Source organism: Diospyros lotus, chromosome 8 (assembly GCF_014633365.1).
Source record: "Diospyros lotus cultivar Yz01 chromosome 8, ASM1463336v1, whole genome shotgun sequence".
Taxonomy (NCBI): domain Eukaryota; kingdom Viridiplantae; phylum Streptophyta; class Magnoliopsida; order Ericales; family Ebenaceae; genus Diospyros; species Diospyros lotus.
In genome coordinates this window covers 38,212,867-38,236,409 of record NC_068345.1, presented here as the reverse complement: position 1 = coordinate 38,236,409, position 23,543 = coordinate 38,212,867, and the positions used below count along the sequence as shown (strand labels likewise).

General features: G+C 33.1%; 1 protein-coding gene across 1 annotated transcript; it reads left to right on the top strand.

Annotated features, from left to right (window-relative positions):
- Window positions 1-10,260: 10,260 nt before the first annotated feature.
- Window positions 10,261-11,329, top strand: LOC127808360 (transcription factor MTB1-like). The gene is made up of 3 exons (XM_052346871.1): window positions 10,261-10,517; window positions 10,638-10,751; window positions 10,980-11,329. The coding sequence occupies exons 1-3, from the start codon at window positions 10,437-10,439 to the stop codon at window positions 11,247-11,249; spliced, it is 465 nt and encodes a 154-aa protein (XP_052202831.1). The 5' UTR covers window positions 10,261-10,436; the 3' UTR covers window positions 11,250-11,329.
- The last annotated feature ends 12,214 nt before the right edge of the window (window positions 11,330-23,543 follow it).

Here is a 23,543-nt window from a genome sequence, read left to right as displayed (position 1 = left end):
ACTTAAAAAAGACAAATTCTATTGCCATAAGGAGGATCGGCTGTACGTGCATGCTGCAACTTTATGAGCTTCAGAGAGCACTGGCTGATAAATTGATCAGATAATACTACTGCAGTAGAATTAATGAGCAAATCTCCTTTGGCAAGCAGCACTTCAGGTCGAAAGTATATAGAGATCGTTCATCTATGTTTCCTTGTAGCATCTTGCCAAGAGGAGATTGCTCACTAATTCACCTGCAGTGCTCAAATTCACATAGAAATGATCCAAGAACAATAGTATTTATACTTGGAGATCAGGGCCTAAGGGGACACCATTTAGAGGCATATATCTCTTAGAACAACACATCAAATTAACTAGTCGCCAGAGCTTTATTCCCTTATCCTCAACGATCACTCGTACGAACAGTTCTTGTACGGATAAGATTTCATTTGCCAAACCCCACATGGATTACCTAAATAAATTATCTATTTGAGGTGCCTTATGAATTGTTTAATTAATACTCGTGGAATTTCTCTTGGTTTTTGCTTTGACAGAAATTTCCTTTTTCTTCCTTCTCTGTGTAGTCCCCATCGGCTAGCAAGAAACAAAGATTCTCCACTTCATAACCATACTTTCAAAATCACGATAATCAATTCATTTCCCTAATTGTCTCTTAAAACAGGTTGATTTTATTCTTAGGTCCGATAAATGCATGTGGTCCTTCAGCTAAAAGGTTGTCCAATCCCAAAGAAAGGTGATTTTATTAGATTATGATTGAGCATCAAAACTAATGTGTTGTTCTTCATATATATATATATATATATATATGTATATATATCTCCATGAAAAAGGAAGAAAACAAAAGATAGAGAGTAACAGCTCATCAAGGAAATCCAACAGCATCTTCCCTCTTTTACACATCCTTTCCCCCTTTGAATTTCTTCTCTCAACATAGCTAGCTCTTTGGGGCTGCAAAGGTTGTTTATTTGTGGAGCTCAGAAATATATTACTCTGTTTATGCTATTGCTTCTGACGGATTTCAATTATGAGACACTGACTTCTGTACGAAAACCTGGTAAGAATATTGAAAATGCTAGTTTTGGTTGATAGAAGCTGAATGGGGATTTTATTTTATAAGTCCCGAAAATAAATGCCCTTTTCACTTCTGATAAATATCAATGGACACGGTTTAAAGATGTGAGAAGAAATTAAAGCGAGCCGAAACAAGAGCCAGACTAAGGGGAAAAAGGGGGACCATGACTGATAACAGGTGGTATAGCTAGCAGCGAGCTTGGAAAGGTCTGGAGGAAGAATGATACCATGGCATATACTAAGTCTTTCTCGAGGAATATCTGTGTTATGTGCGAATCGCTCGGAATAAATAGCAGTATGATGATCAACTGCAAAACAAGCAGTGCATTGGTAAGAAAACAGTTTAAGGGCTAGAGAAGAATGACAGTGCAGTTCTCCTTTGGCAGAAAAGTATAACTATGTGTGTGTGTGCATGTAGAAATTAATAATGCAGTTGTTTCTGCCAAAGGAGAATTGCCCTGCCATTCCATAGTTTACCCACTTCCATTCACAATCACCTATAGGGTTAATTAATAGTCTTCATTACATTTGCCAATTGATCATGTATGTTCATTACCTTATGTTTGTTTGTGTGTGTATGTACTTTAGTACTGGCAGGTGACAGGAGAGAAGGATCAGAACTGATAGTGGCGAATTGGCATAGTGTATTTGAGCCAGTGAGGACTTCTCTGATAAATTCAAAGACAGGTTCTTAGAGAAGCTAATGGTATTTGTGTGGCTCATCAAGAATCAAAAGAGGAGTTTTTAAGGTTCAATATTGGGATGTGAAATCTGGAAAATGCAAAGAGAAGTTCCATAATTTATGAACCCTAATTAAGCTGGTATTTTAAGGTTTGCTAATATATACAGCATCAAACCAAGCAGCTCATGAGATGGCGGTTTGGTCCAAGAACACAAAAGTTGCTGCTAGCCTGATGCTTTCTCAGTGGCCTTTAGTTTTAGTTCCTTTAGCAATATAAAGCGTTGTTCTAGCTAGTTCTAAAGCTCTTGTAAATTATGAATTTGATTCTTTTGTCAGCTTTGTCAGTTTGCAGCCCCGCCAGCCTGTGTTTTGTAACGTCGCATGCCAGACTGTCGTCTTTTAATTGTTTTACTTAGCAAAGAACAGTCATATAACTTTTCTTTGTGCTTTCTGCTCAGCTTGGTTCAAAAATTCTAATGCGCAACCTACCAATGTCATTCATTTATGATATATCATTATGATTGGCATGTAGATTTAACACTGATTATGCTAAACGAGCATATATATGGTTTTAATATATATATATATATATATATGTTGGTTGATCATTGTTAAACCCTATGGGTCAATGTTTTTGTGTATATATATATATATATAAATATATTGTTGATACCATATAGTACAAGTGCAGTGCAAGTGTAGTAGTACAAGTGTAGAGTACAATATATGCTATTCCAACAATCATGAATAGTAATCAGTGATTGATCTGCCTGCTTTTGAGATGGAAAGACGCTCAGAATAATCTCCAAACTAATGCAAGAACTAAAGAACAGACACAAATTAAGAGACAACAGAAGCCAGCAACAAAATTAGAAACAGAAAAAATAAAAAAAACACAGAGAAAATCCACGTACGAGTCTCTCAGCTCTAAGCTCTCCAACATTGCCGGCTCAAGAAGCTCATCAGGTTTCAGCACTTGACAAGAGCTAATTAATCATCCCCATGAACCCCCGGCCAGCAAGTTTGATCGATTGCTTGCAGCTTCCTAATTTTCTTAATTTGGAACAAAACTAAACAACCAGCTAGCCTATTTGCTTAATTTCAAAGGCTCCGGAACATCTTGGCAGAACATATATGTTGAGTTCTAATGGACCACAAGAAGTTGTTGCCAAAAATTGCCAAAATCACGTTATAAAAATTTTTCATGTTTTTTCATTATCTTTTTCAATAACTATCTCCTCCACATGTTACAGCTTAGAAGTTAGAACACATGGTCATGCACATGATGTGCGAGTCCCAGCTAGCAACATTGTCTTTTTATATGAATATACAACAAGAATACATACATATATGTGCGCGCATTTATTGAACAAATGTTAATGTCATATGAATTTAGATGCATTGATAAGTGGAGGTACGGATGACAATTAACATGGATCATCTCATATGAATTTATTATAAGACATATGGATGTGCTCTTTCATACCATACCAACATGGGACGATATCATTTAGGATAGTTAAAATTTGACTTTTTATATCATATTTTCTGTGTCAATAATACAGTTTCATTACACGAAAATGATTTGATGCATGCAATCTTTATCCTCTGCTCTAGTTGTTTTTTTTATTTTTGTCTCAAATTCGTGTCATTAATCACAGTTAAAAATAAGTAGCTGTTTCCATTTCGCATTAGTATTAAAAAAATGGCTTGGAAAAAGTAATCAAAAAGAGCTAGCTTAAAATTTTTTACAGCATACTTAGTGTTTGGCAGCTTTAGAAGATTTGTTTTGTCTGTCACATTATGTAATACTATGATTTAGAAAACATTTACAATGTTATGAAAAGAGTTGCGTATAAAAAAAGTGAAAATATATATTTCTTCCTCTGTGAAAAAAAGTTAAAAAAAGAAAAAATGTCATGTCTTTGGCTTTTGCTTTTCATGCACTTTCTGTCAAAAAAAATTGCATTTTTAAGTTAAACAAAAAAACCTTTTAATTATCATTTATATAATAACCAATATTAAATAGGAAAATAATATTTTAATCTAATAAACACACTAAGATTATCTCAAACCACGCTCTTTATTTTATTTTTTATTATATTATAAATAATTATATGATACACTATAAACAACAATAATAATAATAAGCATTTAAGGTTGCACCACACACGCTAAGCCAACGAAGTGACTACTAGCTAGCTACATGACACGAGAACCCAAAAATGAAGTTGATTTTCATACAGAAAGTACAAATTAATGGAAAATTAATTGAGCATTAACTAATGCAGCAGCATCCTCGATCTGATTAGCAATGGCAGAAAGTGCAGAAGAGAATTGCTGGGCAAATCTCCTTTGGCAGAGAGCTCAGACTAGCTAGCTTGTTTCTGAGAGGCCACCTGCCAATGGAGCTTTTGCCCTGTAATGCTACTGCACTGAATATTGTTGTTGCTGCTGCTGCTGCTGCTTTGCCCAAACTGGCCGGAATTTATGAGATCTCAGAGAGCTCGAATATGCCATCAATGGAATTGGCATATCTGTCCAATATTCATCCACAAAGAGGCCCTTCGTTTCCTGAAAGGCTCTCTCTCTCTCTCTCTCTCTCTCTCTCTCTGCTTTATTCTCTCGCCATAACCAGTAAGTCCTTGTCGCATACAAGATTACCCTTTGAGAATTTTCATGATCGATTTCGCCATCTTACGCCATCTTACAAGTTACAAGTAAATGATCCTTTATTTCTCAAGGGTTTAAGAACATATATAACTAATTTTATTTTCTTTAATTTTGTTACTCGTCTTCCATATTTATAGAAATTCTCTCAAAACACGAGCAAAAGATGGATTAAAAAGAGAAAATTAAAAATCAGTATGATGAGCTCTTATATAAGAATAAGGGTAGCTAGAAGATGGAATAATATATTATTGCAGAGGATGTTCTCTACATGTTGGCATTTGAAGTGATGAATATTTTGGATGGAACTTCCTTTTCCTTCCTTTCCTTTACCTTTCACAGCCACAAGAATATATCTCCACCAAATTATTAATAATGGATCAAAAAGTTGATTGTGTAACCCTCTTTATGCAGAAACTCGACAATGCAAATATATATCACCATTCTTTTTTGAAATGATTGTCCTTATGCGGTCCCCTGTACTCGTACCTTAGATTATATAGGGATGATAAATCACAAGTTGAGTCTTTAACTCTTGCGTATAGGAGAAATTGAACTCACGATCTACCAAACTACACCAACATATCACTCACCCTTTTACCATTTAACCTATGCCTTGAGGGTCCATCTAGATTCTTTCTTAATACATTGTTGTGGGGGACTATCGTAGTGATTAATATATACACATATATATGTATGAAATGCTGCATTATTTTAGTTTCAATTTTTATCAAGGAGATAAGGTATGTATTATTACTATTTAGTATCGAATACATACCATTTCAATCCTTAAAACACAAACCATATATAATAGAGGTTGAAAGTCCGAGTACCTCTCAATTCGTACTTAGCTCATTTGTTGTTTGTATACTCTCATGGTTTGAGAATGTTTTAGTGTTTCTTAGATCCGAAAACGTCCCAAATGCCATATGAGGAAAAAAAAAAAAATGGGGACTTCTCTTTTAATAAATTATCTAATAGTCAAGTTAGTTATTCAAAAATAACATAATAGTGATATAATTTGAGCATAGTATCTCACTTGTTTAAGTATTGTGCCCTTTCATAAGTGTCCTGTGCTATGGTACTGGTCTAGATAGAACCACATGATTAGTGAGGATGAAATTTGTTGTATATGACTAGAGGGCCATTCATGAGGCCGCTTGGATCTAGGGACTGTGATGGAAATCAAGTACTTGTTGGCCCTTTACTATCTTAGGTCTTAACTCTTGAGTTTTAAGTTATATTGGACTTTGCTATTTATCACCAATATATATATATACCTAGCTCAAACTAGCCACTGTAATTGTTAGCAAATATATGATAAGTTAATCTATAATGATGGAGTTCAATGCGATTTTAGGATTTAGGATTTAGGTTAGGATTGAAACCATATATTGCAATTTAATTAAAAAATAAAAAATAAAAATTTAAGGATGCATATAACACCACTAATAATAATCCAAATTGAAGTTAATGTTGAGTTGTTAAAATTAAGTAATAGATTTTAGTGATGGGATATCTAGTTCTAGAAACAAATGGGAGGATGTCTCTCTTGAAGGACAAGGACCTAAATTTACAACAGTTCAAATTTAATTCTAAGAGTCCTATAAAATAAGGGTTGGATGTACCCAAAAGAGGCCCAAAGCCCAACCAAGGCTATCCAAGCGAGGGTATGGGCTAACGATTGGCTTACCCAATCAACTTAAAGGATCAAATTTTTCACCTGACATTATCCTGACTTATAGAAAAGTGTAATTTTTTAAAAATCAAATACAATATTTATTATATATTTATTAAGTCATTATTATATTATTCTCAACTATAATGACTGAGTTGAGCATTAGAGGATTTATCGGGGGATTGAGCCCCATTTTTCTTTTACAAGTAAAACTAGTCAAGACAAGTTTGACCTCAAGGATTACTAGGAAAATCTCGAGAAGGAGAAAAATCAAAAGAAAGTGCAATTATTAAACGTATTGAATAATGATCGTTCTTGAAAATCTATCATATTTAAAACTTTTTTAAATAAATTATGCAAGCTAGATTTATTGGGTTAGATTTGTGACATTCCACTCTACAGTAAATTGTTTTGTTTCCATGGGCCAGGTGGGCTTCACTTATTGTTGACAATTTTTCTACGCCGCCGGCCCCTTCCCCAACAACGCAAAAAGGCCCAATCGAGCATGGGCTTCCGATGACATACACACTAATGTTTATTTGCTGAGGATTTTTCTTCTTAATATATGATTACTGTAAACTCACATTATTCTTTTGTGATAAAATCTAAACTCACATTACTATAAACCCGCATTAATTAACCCAAATGCTATCTTCACAAATAAATAAATGTGACAAATAATCCTAACAAATTGATAAATTCATAATAATTTAGTCAAAAAATTTATTTAAACTATTATTAATTTTGAGTAAAGTTATTATAAATTTTATGTATATCACGTCAATTTTGTAAGAGTTATTTATGAGTATTGTGTTTTTCATTAATTAACTAGTGAGTTATATCACTTTACTAATTAATTAATGACACTAGTTTATATAATTTTTTTAGGTAGCGTTTATTAAAATGAGCAAGATAAGGGAATATTAAGATAAGTTCAGAATAGTTTTCGGACCAAGATATAGAATAGTCAAGATAAAGTTAAGAAGCATTTCAAGATTTTTATTAAACTGTTTGTTACTTTTTTTAAAATGCACTAGAGGATACAAATGTCATTTTTTTTCTTATCAATAAAGACCGAGATATGCTTATCTTGAAAGATCAAAATAAGAGGTCATTAATAATTTTTTTAAGAATGGTTAGATAAGTTTAACAAACATGTTAAAAATTATAGAAATTTAAAATGTATCCTATATTTTGACTTTTTCATCTTATGTCTTAATTAACAAACATATAGGTATATGATGATAATGAAAAGGGAGGAATGGTGCCATATAACGAGACAAAGTCCTCTAATGAGACAATTCCTCCTCTGCAACTACTTTCTTTTTTAGTTATTTATTATTTGTGATATTTTTAGTAATATTTGTATATTAATATATCATATATGTTTTTATTAATATAATATAAAATATAACACATAATGTATGAATGCCACACAAATATCACGAGTGAATGTTAAAATAATATTATTCATCTTATATCATCTGGTCATGATTTGGGTCTAGATTTAAAAGAAATTGAAGACTCATGGGACCATGGCCCCTAGCTTTTGGTTGATTGTTATAAATATAGTTTAAAGTGTGTTGAAGATACTAAACTCTATTTTAATTCATTGTTATTTAAATTTAAAGCGATCACTTGTATATTAAAAAATTAATTTTAAAACTTTAAAATTTAAACACATATTAAACTTCATAATGACAAAAAAAAGTCTTCCACATTTTTAGAGGAGAAGGAATAGAGCAAACAAAGAATATTCTTTGTGATTAATTACAATTTTTGTTATTTCTAAAAATATATATATTTGTGGACACTTAATTAAGATTGGTTTTACTTTTGAAAAAAATATACATATATATATATATTTCATAGCCTGAATTCATAGCCTAAGTCCCTTATCATGTCAATTCAGATTCCATGGACGGAAAGGATTAAAAAAAAAAAATCTGACCACTTACAGAGAGAGAGAGAGAGAGAGAGAGAGAGAGAGAAGAAATGACAAAGAAAAGAGCTGGAAGGGTGAGCTTACAACACTGTAAGATCATCAGGAATGAGTAGACTGGAAAGGACCCACAAAAACGATAAGGATATATACGTACGTATATATATATATATTCTACCGTACATACTCTTATATATATATATTCCTTAGAATTAATTAATTAATTAATCAAAGAAGAGGGGGGAGGGGGAAGCTATAGATATAGGTGTATAAGTAGTAAGACGTCCAATGTGCCACTTTGCCTTTTGTGTTGTGCGCATTGCTCATGTATGCAAAGAAGCATGATAAAATGGATAGATCAATCAACCTTTTATCAGACTTGGTATCAGTCTAATCTGTACAATGCTCTGTGTTTGGCCTTTTGCATCTGTATTCGCCAGGGAATTAATGAATTCTGCCTGCTACTAACCTCGCACTGTTTATATCCAACGGTTTCAAACGGCTGGTTGATTAATTAGCTAGGACCAATATATATATATATATATATATATATATATACTCTTTCTCGAGAATCATTCGTGTTATTTAAGTGTAATATAAACAATATAATGGCATTTGATTTGGATAAAAGGTGGGAAACCAGGTGTTGGGCCTTTCTAAAACTTTTATTTTTTGGCTTGGATTTTCTTTTTTTATTTTTTGTCAAAACACCCAACACATATACATACATAATCAAACAGAATTCTCAGATTTTAGCTTTCATTTTGAAAATGAACAGAAATTGAAACAGTGGCAGATTCCAAAGGGGGGATAAAAATATAGAAGTGGAAACAACGAAGAATAAAACAGGCCTGCAGGCTGCAGCTTCTGCCCTTTGTAGTCAGAACATGTGACTCATTGGCCTTTGGGAGACAAAAGTCCAAACCAAACACTCATAGACTACGCAGATGTGGGCGGATTTTTGTTCTCTCGTGAACTCTAATACAGACACTGTCATATATATGTATGTATATGTATATGGATATAGAAAATGATTTTTAAATGTTTATCCAAAAAATAATATCAGAATACTTCATCGGATTTTTTGATGAGTTTCATCATTCTATGTATCTAAATTTTTTGTTTATATGATATGCGGGTGATTTAAAATTGTTCAAATACTAACAATATTGCGTCGTTCTAGACTTCTAGTTACTGATTTTAAAAATGTGAAAAATATATATATTTTTTTATTTATAATGCAAATATGTACATATTATATATCGAACCCATCACTGGACAGTGCAGACTCCACTTCCCATTTCCCATCCCATGCAATAGGAAAATCCAAAAGTCTGAAACTAAGGTAAGTATTTTCCAACAAATTTTTAATGGCCAGCTGCTGCTGCTGCTGCTGCTGCTGCTGTTGTTCTTCCCAACCCCATGCCATTGCCATTGGATACCAAAACCATATCCTGCTGTAAGTATATAATTAAGAAAAGCAAATAATCACGAGATTTCATTTCATGTGATGTATCTGTTGCTACCAGTTGCCTGCAGCCAGTGGCACCGCTTTTCATTCGTCCATTTTTGCCTGCTCCAGCAGCGCCCCATGCCATTGGCCTTTAATTTTCATCATCTTGGGACCTTCTTCCATGCCATGTTAATTTCCCACCCTGTGAACCAATTAATGGTTGTGTCTGTGGCCCAATACCCATATATAGACTAATTGGCAGTCTATACAAATTTCAAACTTCGACAATCGTTTTTGGCCCTAATTAGCAGTTACTTCGTTTTGGACATAAAAAATAAGTTTTAAAGGTAAAATCAAAATTTCACCTCACCCAACTAAGTTGTTCCATCTTCGGACTATGTATCAATCTCCTTGATCTTTATATAAGAACTATTGTTAGTAGCTGGATGAATGCCTGCATGGCAGTCCTCCGAGATAGGATCCTAATACATACATTAATATTTGATATTGACGTTATTATTAAAATAATACGATAAGAACATGTTTTTCATTTTAAATTTGAGTAAAGAGGTGGGATTTTTTTATTGGCTTCGTAACCACAGTCCGCACACATGCTTGGTATCATAAATCATTGTAATAAATAATTGGCTGCAAGTTTATAACACACTAGCCATCAGAATCTAATTTAACTACTTTGGATTTGGTTTGGCTTTACAGGGCAAGTAGGAAGGCATGTTTCCTACTTCCTAGATCTTTATTCTCTCTTTGCAGAAAAAGACAATAGCATTAGCAGCTTGGCTTGGCATCCTTACATTCCACGATCCCAAGACACGTCACACGCCCTCTCTTTTCCTCACTCTATATATATAAATCAAAGCCCTGCATTAATCTAATCCAACTTTATCTTTATATATACACCCCGAGAGAGAGAGAGAGAGAGATGGAGTCGAGGCTGCAAAAGAGAATGAAACTGCTAAGAAAGCTTCGTATTCTGAGAACACGACTTACCAACTCCAGATCTGTAAATATGTTCATTTATTCTTTTGTGCTTCTTTCCTTCTGCATGTGTTGTAACTTTATACATACTATACTTGTTTATGCTAGAACTTTCTTTATGTTCACATTAATGATTTTGTTGTAGTTGAAGATGAAAAAGACCTCCATCGTCACGGATGCTTTTTTCCATATCTATAAACTCAAACTCAAGCTCGAAGCCATCAAAAGAGAGTATCTTTACCTATTGCAGCATATTCCGGTTCTCTCTCTCTCTCTCTCTCTCCCTCCCTCTATATATATATATATATATATTGAAGATATGATAATTAAAATAGTTTGGTATAAAAGTGATAAAAAAAGCTTGAATAGAAAGCTAAAATTCTTGTAACCCATTCCCACCTAATGCCTAATGGTATAAGCGATTGTTATGTTGTATATCTATAGCACTTCAATATGGGTTTTGAACAACTAATGGAGTAATGAACAGGAGGTGAAAGTAGAGAAAGTCGGGAAGAATTTTGTGGTGAAAGTGACTTGCAAGAAAGGAAAAGACGCTCTGGTCTCAATCTTGGAGAGCTTTGAGGAAACTGGACTTAATGTTGTGCAAGCAAGGGTATCGTCCAGGGCTTTTCTATGCGTTGAAGCCATTGTTGAGGCTCAAGACCAAGGCATTGGTGCTAGAGATATCACAGAGGCTGTTCAAAAGGCCCTTGGCACGCCAGCTGGAGAGGGGATAGAAAATACTAAAATACCATGATTTTTTATTTTCCCAGGTGTGAACGCGGAGAACTGTAAACTTAGATGGAGCACTTTAATATTATGAACTTGTTTAAGTTAGCCTAATCTTTGTTGGAATGAGATGTGTGTGTATATGGATGTGTAACATTCTCATGCTACACACTTTCAAAGTGAGCCTCATTGAGATCATCGATGTTTAATCTGGGAAATATATTTTGAAGACAATTATTTCAAACTTTAACTAGAGATTATCGAACATTACAAAAGCCAAGTCAAGCTGACGTAGAGGAGCAACAGGACGAATTGTAACACAAAAGCCAAACCTTTAGTCAGTCTCAAATGGTAGAAGAGCTAAACCATGCAGGACTCTCTCAACAGATATCAGATGGCAAAAGGCCTCAATCTACAAAGCTCACAATGGGTTGTCCCCTTTATAGGCCCAAGGTAAATCGGGACGGGCTAGGTCAACCCATGGGCCGAATAGACTTGCCAGATGAGCTAGGCCCATTGGGTATTTTTTAAAAATTACCGTCTTTGTGTCGTCTCTCGCCACTAGTGTCTTCAATTTCGATAGAAGAGATAAATCACAAAAGAGACTTTACTTCACTGTACAGAGTAAGAAATCGAACTCATAATCTACTAATTCAAATCCCAATTTATCATAACTCACCCACTTAACCTGTAATTTAAAAGCATTTTTCTTAATATTTTTTTGCAGCATAAACGTGCAAACTTTGCTGCAGTTTTTTTACAATAAAAGCTGCATCTCTAGCTTGAGGTTCCTTTTCCAAAATTCAATGTTGGGTTTAATAATTTGTTCAAGATCCATGCAAATTAAATTCAATGATTTTGTTCAAGAGCTCATCAAGGTGGAGTTCTCTTTGAGGTACGATGATTAGGTGTACGTTTGGGTTTTGATCTGTATCTGAATTTTCTTGGTGTTTGTATCCTTGTATGTTGGATTTTTCATATTAATTGACTCACTCGTTAACACTTACATTCAATTTTTTCTATCCATTAAACATTCATATTAGTTCAATTTAGACTAAAAAATTCATTTATGTAAAGCTTACTTAGCCCTCCTCCCAGAAAAAATAAAATTAATCAAAATTTATAATTAATGTGTTAAAGGTTAATTTTTAATTTCACTAAGTTGAATCCTAATTGAAAACTGCCCAACAAAGAGTAGACACTGTAGATGTGACGCTTCATGCTTAGGCCCAACTTTCTATATATAATACCTCAGTGCTACATTAAATGAAACAAACAATATATATTGATTAAGGTATTATTTGTTAAAATAAATAAGATAAATTTTTATCATGATAATTTATTCAAGATTCAAGATAACTTATCTAGAAAGAGAGATAAATTTATCTAAAAAATCTAAAATAAAAAGTTATATGATTTTTTTAAAGAATTATTTAATAAATATAATAAAAATACTTTTATTAAAAATATTTTTTATATACTGTTTTTTTAATTTATATCTTAATTAATAAATACTAAAAAATCTCAATCCTTAAACTACCAATAACAAGCAAAACTAAATAAAAGCGTTGCCAGATATGATATATACATATATATATATGTATACATATATCAATGGTGGGCGATTTGTGGGTATAAGTTAAAAGGTTTAGGTGGCCCCTAATTTTCAAACCATTTGGTAACATTTTTGACTATTCTGCTTACTGTCACTTTCAGGATTAATATTTAATTATAAGACCAGACCTCTTGAGATGGGAATTAATTATTTTCGGATTTAGGAATTAGAGACCTGATCAAAGGAACTCGTCTTTAATTAATTTTTTTTGAGATTTAAATTAAAAAAATTAATCTTATAATACCCTTATTTTCGAGAGAGAAAAAAAATTCTTTTATCTGTGTCGATGAGAAAATTTCTTTTTACTAGTTGTAAGAGTATATTATAAAATATAAACAAAAACTCTAACAAAGACATATCCTTCGTGCATGACAGAGGTGTTAAATAAATATAATATTTAATTATGGAGATTTTCCCAGGATTAGGGTTGGCAATGGTTCAGTTTGGTTTCAGTTTTTACCAAAATCATAACCAAATCAAACTTAAATTACTAAAACCAAAACCAAACCATTACCTATTTGGTTTTAAAAATTTAAAACAATAACCAAACCATTCGGTTTCGGTTCGGTTTCGGTTTAACCATGATTTTTTTTAGTTTAATCCATATCAACAAACAAAGACAAATAGCATTCATAAAATTTTTCAATAATTTCACAACAAACAAAGATAAATTCTGATAAAGTTACCTTATTCTTGCATAAAGTTTTAAAACTTATTGGATATAAAATCACATTTTCAAACCTACAATTGTTAAGATCAATAAATTAATATGTGCATAATTAAATTGTAATTTAAGCTAAAAAAAATTAATTACGAAAGTTAATACCTTCATCAACAACATTAATATATTTTTCGTAAATTGATGCATATTCATCTGAAATGAATGAGCCAACTCCATCTAACAAAATTATAAATATAAAAAATAAATTAATATGAAGAGAGATGAGACAGAGAGCGAGAGGCAGCGAGGGTGAGAGAGATCGAGGGCGAGCGAGAGCAAAAGGGGCCGAGCCCTAGCAAGAGCAAGAGAGATCTAGCGAGGGCAAGTGAGAGCAAAAGAGATGCAGAGAGCGAGGGCGATTGGCGAGCTCGCACGGAAGAACAAGAGAAATAAGGCAGAAAATGTTAGAGAGATTGAGGGCAAGCGAGAGCAAGGGCTGAGCCCTAGCAAGAGCAAGAGAGATCCAGCGAGGGTGAGCGAGAGCAAGAGACATGCAAAGAGCAAGGGCGAGGGCGGGCGAACGAGCGAGAGGCAGTGAGGGTGAGAGAGAGTGAAAGTGAGGTTGAGAGAGAAAAGAAAAAAGAAGGGGAGAAGGATTTGCAAACAAGGCAATTGGGCTGGGATGGGCTAACCTGAGGTGGGCGGAGTTATATATATATATATATATTCGGTTCGGTTGGATTACCCACCATTCGGTTCGGTTTCGATTCGGGTTTTGGTTTGATTTTAGTGAAAACCATAACCAAACCATACCCATTGAAACAGTGTTCGGTTTTTTCCCGAACCAAACCATTACCCAGTCAAACGGTTTTTAACTGCGTTGACCGGTTCGGTTTCGATTCGGTTCCCCACAATTTCGGTTGCAATTGCTATCCCTAATTGGGATGCCATGAAAGAGACGAAGAGAATGTGTCTACAGTGCATTATGTATTATGTAGGGTTTTTTTTTAATTTTAATATTATATATGATTACAAATTGTAATTAAAATGTTATCATCAGTATTTAATAATCCTAACCGAATTTTAGTTAAAAGAACGCTTATCTTTTTTATTTTTCTAATCCAAACTTTTATCCATATATATTGCCCTCTTTCTACTTATGATTATTCGTATTATTATTTTCTATCTTTATCAACATTGGTTTCATCATCTACAGAGAATAAATAATTCGAAGCTTTCAAGCAGGAATGGATTTTTTTTATTTAGCTCATCCTTAATATAACCCCAAATCTTTTTGAAATACCATAAATGTCCCCAATCACACTATAACAAAAATAATATTTTATGGGGTTTTATATGTTTTGCTTCTTTTAATTTGATAAACTAATGTATGTTTTGTTTGTGTGACAGAATTATTATATGGTTTAGTAATTAATTTTAGAATTACATATAAGTGGGAGCAATATTAGATATCTTTAATAATATATATAGGATGACTGTGGACATATAATATAATATTATTTGATATATATATAAGTTGTATCTAGAATCTTTGGTTTTTATATATTCTATGGGGCCTATATATTATTATTTTACTAAAATATAACGTGCTATTGGAGATTATCATGCCAGCCAGTCAATGGTCATATAATAAGATAGAAAAGAAGATGTTAATCCGGAGGGAAATTCGAGAGACAACTGATTGAAAGGGAAACCATACCATTGGGAAGCTTCCTTCATTGAAGCCAAGCCATAGTTGCAAGAAACACAAAGCATATTCGCCATTCACACGTATGTGGGTGAAGAAAGTCAGAGTGGTGGGCAATAAATAAAATTCAAGTGATGGGAACTTAACCCCTTGCGTACGTTACAACACAGTATTAACAAAAAAAAAAAAACATACTGCTTCAATCTAGAACATTAATATATTTTTAGGGATTAATCTTAGTGTTGAAGTTAGAGACCTTCCAATGCCCATTTGATTGAGCAAACCCGTGGTTTTAATATGTCACACCCTTCAAGGATTTCAAAGATATATAGCGACGCATTTTTTTCCTTAATTATGTATATATCCTTTTAATATATTGACTTTTAAGAAGTTTAATTATATGATGATATATGTACTTGCGCATGTATATATATTGGACCGTACTGGCCCAATTATATCTATTTGGCGCATCAAATGTTCTTTTGAACCCATTCCATTGACGCTGTCAACTAAATTTCTTACTTTCTTCATCATCGAAGTGCTTGCAGGTGCTGTTACCCCCTCCACTCCAACCATTAGAACCAAATTCAAGAATTTTCTCATCTCATAGTCTTTTGGGTTGAAAGGGACATATATCAAAGTAGTACATTGGTTGGGAATATTTAATGAGGACATTCATACAATTAAAATTGAAAAATGAAAATCTTTAATAAGAATTATTTTGCATTGATATTTTTTAATGGAGTAATTTTAATGGTGAAGATATGTATAAATTTATATTATATTAGTTAATTAAAGGGTTTAAAACATGATACATTTATCACCTGTTAATAAAATTATTTAGATATTAAAAATAAGATATAATAAATAGATATTATTACTACGTACTTAACAATTAAAAATAGTTAGCATTAACATTTTTAATTAAGAATAACTTTGATTGATTTTTTTATCTCTTAAAATTAATTTATAGATATCTGAATAACCTTTATGAGAAAGTCTAATTAAACTAATAATAATGAACGTTCCATTTTCCATAAATGACTAGAACTTGTGTAAGTTAATTTATGTTAAAAATTGTGCGCTAATCAATGCATTTAATTAATTAATGTGAAGAGTACCTTGGGATTGAATGAGCATGTGCGGTAGAGGTTTACCACATATATATATATATATAGCATGTAATATTAATATTGTAATAAATACATAATATATATAGTTCTAGGTAAATGGGTTTCAAGGCCCACTAGAGCACTAAGGTATGGTCTATGACCTATCCTCCCTCACAAGCACCTGAGCACAACGCCTGTGCCAATTAATAAATCATCAACCACGGTGACATTCATATCTATATATATACTTAAATATGTTACTCAGACATTAAATGTTGTTCAAAAGGCTTCAACATTTTTAAATAAAGCGTAAGGCTAATCATTGATTTTAGGATAATAATTAAGCTGTACTAATTATATTTTGTTTTTAAATAAGATGTATTTTGTTGTATCTTATTTTTAGCATTTAAACAATCTGATTGTTTGGTTAAATATTTTAAAATATAATTTATTTATCATCAAACAATTAGATAGATTGGATGTTAAAAGTAACTGTTGAGACTCGACACTAAACCTTAGGGTTTTACTTAAGCAATCACAGACTATTCGATAGTTTGAATAAAACAATCATTCACAGTGCTGGAATGAAAAAATACAAACACAGAGAAACAAAAAAGAAACGGAGGCACAAGAGTTTTTACCGTGTTTCACCTCAAACTGAGGCTACGTCCACGTTGAGCTCGAGAGAGAAGAGCTCACTGCACTATGAGATGAATAATCAGACTACACCCTCATAAGCCCTCACTAACAAAACCCTAAAAAACAATCAATGGTTCGAGAAAACAAAACTGCTGATCAATCACTTAATACAGATTAAAGGCAAACCTATCGAACCATAAAAACTATACAAACATGTACAGAAAAGAAATCGAGAACAAACCAGAATGAAACCCTAGCCAAAAGGCAAGAGCCTTCAACCCGCAAAAACAACCCAACTACCTTTCTAATTTTTCTTCGTATTTTCCACCTCTCATGGTTCACATCTCGAGGCATCAATAAAAGCGATTAAGAGCGACTGTGATTGCGCCTCATAAAGTGTAGATGGATGGATCAGATCAAATCGTGCAAGCACGATTATAATCCCAACAGAAAATGGCAGAGGAGCAGGAAAGCAGGAGATGATCGGGCAAAAGGCTAAGAGGGCATAATCAGGCGCCAGCTGAAAGTGAGCTAATGGTTGCCACGTGTAGCCATCCAGCGGCTGCCAAATGGCAGCACGCGGTTGCTGCACGTAGCCCTCTAGTCAGCTAAGAGTAACGACGCCATTTGGAGCTTCACAACCAACAGTAAGGTGTAATAATAATACTAATACAATTGTTAAAATCAATAAACATATTTTATGGATTTTAATATACATTATTTGTAACGGCCCGCCTCCCGGAGCCCCTACCGCAGATAGAGGATCCGTGAGAGGGTCATTATTAAAATGATATCGAACAATGACACAACTACAACACACCCACAATAACATAACCCTTATTTAAATCATAATCTCTTTTTATTATAACATCTCATAAACATCTTTACAAACCTTTCATCCCTTGGGCCCACTTGGGCTTACATAATATGCCTCCATCTCACAAACATAAAGCATTACTTTCATCCAGACACACGACACCCAGGATCTAGGTTTGGGAGAGCTCTACACTTGCTACCATGACATGTCAATCTGAACCCAACCTCGATGAACGTACCTGGAATGATGTTAAAAACAACGTGAGTCGCGAGACTCAGCAAGCTCTAGAAAAGAAAGGCTGAGAGCTTAGGATAGGACTCTTCCCATGACACCCCATGCAACTCATGCCAATGCAACCACACCATGCCATGATCCACATGTACCTTACTTCTACATGCATAACATAAAGTTAACTGCACATAAGGAACCAGGGGCCCACATAAGTCAAACATTGGCACCCGGGTCCCACATACAAACCTGTTGTAGCCTAACATAGGCTACCATATCATCATTCTCTTAGACCAGCCTTTTCCTGACATGGTCGGCTTTTCCTGACATTCAACTTTTGTCTTTTCCTGATACTTGTTACATACTTTTCCTGATTCCCATCATATTCTCATGTGTTCATCATGTCATACATCACATAATCATATACTTCCGCGATCTTGGTCTTCCCTCGGGCCAACCCCGAGCTAATATCTAAGCCGAGCCGAAGCTCACATGAGTCGGTACTCCCGACACCTGGCACGGTACTCCCGTCCAGAATAACAGTAACATTAGAACCATGCGATGCAACACATAAGAAATGCAAGGGCTTCCGTAGCATAAACGTGATGACAAGGCCCCCATAAACCAAACATCAGGCCCTGCTACGCCCACACATAAGAATTCACACATGCGACATGCTCTAAATGCATATGCTCATCTAGGGTACCCAAATTGGCTCTTGGACCAACCGGGTCATGCAAATGCTCATACATCCCATCACACACAAAGCATGTCCCCACGTGAATGCAACCCAGCCCTTTGTAGCACACACATCATGAAATGCACAAACCAAGGCGGGAATCTGGAGTACCAGCTCTTCTGGCCGTCTAGCGCTTATCGTAACAACCGATGACTGGCGCCCATACATCCAGCCATCAACTGCCACGACCCACGGTCAACAGTCAGTGGCTTTGTATCCATACCCTTAGACACACTTAGTGACCCTATTAACTTTAGATTCTCTAAACTTAACATTACACAACATTTCTCCATAACTTTTCATGTACATAATCACATAGCATCATGACATCATTCTCATTCTTCCTCGTTCATAGAAAACCATCTCAACATACATAATAGACTCTTTGACACATTTTCTTAATTCTGACCATAACCAATTTCTCTAAGAACCTAACCCCAACGGGTTCGGCATCATTCCCAAGGGAAGCGGAGCGATACGAAGCTCCGTGACGGTTGAAATAAAAGACGCCATGACATCCTTACTTAGCTTATCCCATTAACAATAAACTCATCAATAAAATAAAAGTCATAAAATGGTTACTACGCGGATTATTATTATTTGTGCGTAGAACCGAGTCATGGTGAGTGAGGGTTTAGAGTAGAAGAAACCTCAAAGACTTTCAAGGGAAATAAATAACGCGAAGAGGGGGTTAGGAGCTTGCCTGAAAACGGCTGATTTCAGCCTCTCTTGTGCTCCCGATGCGAAGTAAAACGTTTCCTATCAAATAATACAACCGTGACTTAAATCGGTTAATTCTAACGCGTAAACTGTATAATCTAACCGTATAAAATTCATGATTTAAACATATAACACTTATATAAATTTTACCCACTTACCTGAAAATTTTAAACACCAAATAACCACCAAAATCCCTTGATTTTTCCTCCAATTTTTCCTCGTTTTCTTTACTGCCGCCGAGCTCCATCTTTTTCATCCTATTTTTTCCTTCTGCAAATGGCTCCAGAGCTCCTCGTTTAAGGCCTTTAAAGGCCCCCATGCTTGCTGCCCAAGTCTCCACCAATTTTATCACATTTGAGTGGCTTTTAAGCCATACAAAGATAAGGCTAAGAAACGGCCACGCACAGCACACACAAACAAGTTATATATATATATATATATTAACTAATTAGTTTAATTTAATTTGATTTGGTTAACTCTTTTATTATTATTATTATTTTATAAAGACTTTCAATTAATTTAATTAATTACCTTAATTTTCTATTTCTTCAAAATAACATAATTAAACATTTTCTCTTAATTCCTCAAACATACCACAAATAAATATTTTCTCCACAATTTTCAAATACTCCAAAATATCCTCAAACACCCAAATTAATTATTTTTACTTGTCTCCAAATTTTGGAATGCTACATTATTTATTACGTCTTATATTTAATATTTAAACATAGTTAGAGGTATATTTAATATATTTTGTTTTTTAAAATATAATAATTTCACATTGTTTTAATTAATTAATTAATTTTATCAATTAATAATAAATATATTGTATTATGAAATATTTTACCAATTACTATGTGTATTTGAGTGTTGAAAATAATACACAATCGTTATACTTTGTTCTAAAATAAAAAAATCATTTTAACAAGTGTCTTAAAAGCATTCGTTAACATAACTAATAAATGTACTTTTTTAAAATAAAGTATATTTATCACTATTTTTAATTTTAAAATAATTTTACTAATTAATAAAATATTAAAAAATAAAGTATAATAAATATTATCCTTAACCATATTACTTAAATATAAAATACAAATTATCATTAACCATAAAGTATAATAAATACACATTACTTACTGAATCATGCTAGATGTACATTATTTTTGTACATCTTAAACTACACAAAAGGATATTATGACCAAGATACCCCTCGCTTTCATACGCCTCACGGGCCTCTATGTACCTTATGAGGGATATTTTTGTCATTGGCACACCTTTATGTAGTCCAAAATATACACAAAAGTAGCCCACATGGGCAGCCCAGTTGGTCAAGAAGGGGGGCACAAAGTGCTTTACGTGGTGAATCTTGGACCAAGACCAAGGATCGAGTCTAACAAGCGGCAGTGTGGGGGTACCTCTCTTCAAAGTGAGAGGGGGCTCCTTGTGCGCGGTGAGCCCGGGTCTAGCCACTGCGTCCGGCTGGGTCATCATGATTAATCTCCTCCCACGTTCTGTTGGGCCGGGTGTGGGGGGCGCTCGGAGTGAGCGATTTCACCTTTATTGGACCAAATATACATAAAAGTGTACCAATAGCATTTTTCTTATTGAATAATGTTATTGGTATACCTTTGTGTATACCTTGGGCTACACAAAGGTATACTAATGACAAAAATGTCCCTAATGAGACGCGTGAGGTGCATGAAGACGAGGGGTATTTTAATTATAATACTCCTTTGTGTAGCTCAGGATGTACAAAAATGATGTACATCTAACATGATTCATTCATATTTTATTTTTATAAATAATACTTACTATTATTAATTAATAATGATTAAGATACAATAATCGTACCTTATTTTTTAGACAATATATATTTATTATATTTTATATTTAATTACAAAATATTCTCATTAGTTGATAAAATCTTAATGTATTTATCATCCTGGGCACTGGTTAAGGTTTATTGTACAATAATTTTAGTTACAGAAATACTCTTATTAGTTAATGAATATTGCAAAGACATTACATTTATCATCAATCAATAGAAGTGTTATGTAACCCCAGGGTGTAGATCAACTGGCAAAGAAAGAATTCATTGGGTGTTACTTTTTGGGTCCCTAGATCTCGTGTTTGAGCCCTGGGCAAGAAACAGTTTAGTAAGGAACGATCCTAAAAAATGAAAAATACTTGCTGCCCTCACGTTTGCGATTGTGCTAGGGGTCGAAACCTGCCTATTGGATCCCCTGATTTACCCCTCCTGCTGGAATCGTGGAGCCGAGCAACGGGGCACGAGTGATAGCGCGCAATTTAAAAAAAAATAAAAGTGTTATGTAATTAAAAATATTTTCAAGGAAAATCTCTACCTTTTGAACTAAAATGGAATTCGAATTCTATGAAAAATAAAAACTGTTTGATGAAATTTCCTAGAATTTGAATTTCATCCTCATTTTCCACCCCTATCAAACGCACCCTTATTACATTTCAAGAAAATAATTAAAAGACTGTAAATTCACTTTATTTTCATAAAAGAGTCATTCATTATACTTTATTTTCAACATTCAAACAATCTAATTAATTGATAAAACGTTTCAAAATATGATACATTTATCATTAATAAATTAAATTATTTTGTTATTAAAAATAGATTACAATAAATATTTACTTTATCTTAAAATAAAATATACTTAATTATTGTCCCTCATGATTACCCTTTTTATTTATTTGTTTATATATAATTAGAATACACATTTGGATGATGCAAGTTTGGATACCTAACCCGTGTTTAGGTTGACTGCGCTGACTAGTAAAAGATTGTAAAGATCTGTAAGTAATTTTAGTTTAATATCATACAATTAATATTTTAGTTTTATTATCTATTTTACTTAATACTAATAATAAATTTACAAATTAATGTCAAACTTAGCTTTACAAACTCATCCCAACCCAACCCATATCAAGCAGTGCAGTCGCATACAGGCCTTATTAGGGTATATTCTTAGGTGAAATAATATATAAAATCAGCCTTAAGGCAAAAGAAAATTGTTTTTCTGAATATCCATCCTAATACCATTTTTTGTTCTAAATGTAATATTTTATAATGGACATATCATTCTACATAATAAACTTTTTTTTATATAAATTCAGTTTGAAGAACACTATATTTTTATTATATAATTAAAATGTGAAGCACACTGAAAATCTTTCCAGGCTTATCTTACACATCTAATAATTAATTAATTAATTAAAGTAAATGGTTAATTAATTGCGAATCACATATGCGGATTATTAAATTTCGATGGCTTTGGTTTGATTGATTCCATCCAAACGAGACATAACACATATATATATATATATACATGCACACATATACTCACACTCTATATATTATAGATCATATTAATATGGATAACATAAGAACAAACACATCAATTGTGTTGTATAGAAGCGATAAAGAACATTGTTAATTAGGGTTCTTTGACTTTTTGTTATTAAACAAACATGGTTTGAGGATGGGGACGGTAAGGTAGATGAGATCATCATCATCACCCATCACCAGAGAGAAACTATATATTGATTTTGTAGAATATATAATAATTAATTAGTTGCATTTACACGTATTTAAGACCATGTAAACTGCTTCATCTTATATATATATATCATTATTTCGTTGTTTTGGTTATTTAATTCTTCAAATACCAATCAACCAACTTAGGATAGTAAATTGCATTTTATAATTAAAATCTTTTTACGTATAAACAAAAATTTTATGCATAATTTTTTATAATTATTGAATAATATGATTCGCTAATTAATATCCCTACATTAGAGTAACGCGAACTTACAAATTTTAGGGTAATTAAATTATCCAAAAAATAATGGCATGCCATGCTTAACAAGTTATTTAATGACAATTAAAAACGATATAATAAGAAAATAACAATATATTATTAAAACGATTAATAAGCTAGACGTAAATACTTTAAAAAAATTAAAAAGCAGTGTGTAAATTGAAAAGCACGTAACAATTAAAGTAGTGACTTACACTAAAATTGTTTGTTACCCAAGCAGGAAAAAAAAAATTAA

Bases quoted from the DNA above. Each gene is read 5' to 3' on its own strand.
- LOC127808360 (XM_052346871.1), top strand. From the start codon at position 10,437: ATGGAGTCGAGGCTGCAAAAGAGAATGAAACTGCTAAGAAAGCTTCGT. The intron at 10,518-10,637 runs GTAAATATGTTC...ATTTTGTTGTAG, and splicing joins GACTTACCAACTCCAGATCT to TTGAAGATGAAAAAGACCTC. The intron at 10,752-10,979 runs GTTCTCTCTCTC...AGTAATGAACAG, and splicing joins ACCTATTGCAGCATATTCCG to GAGGTGAAAGTAGAGAAAGT.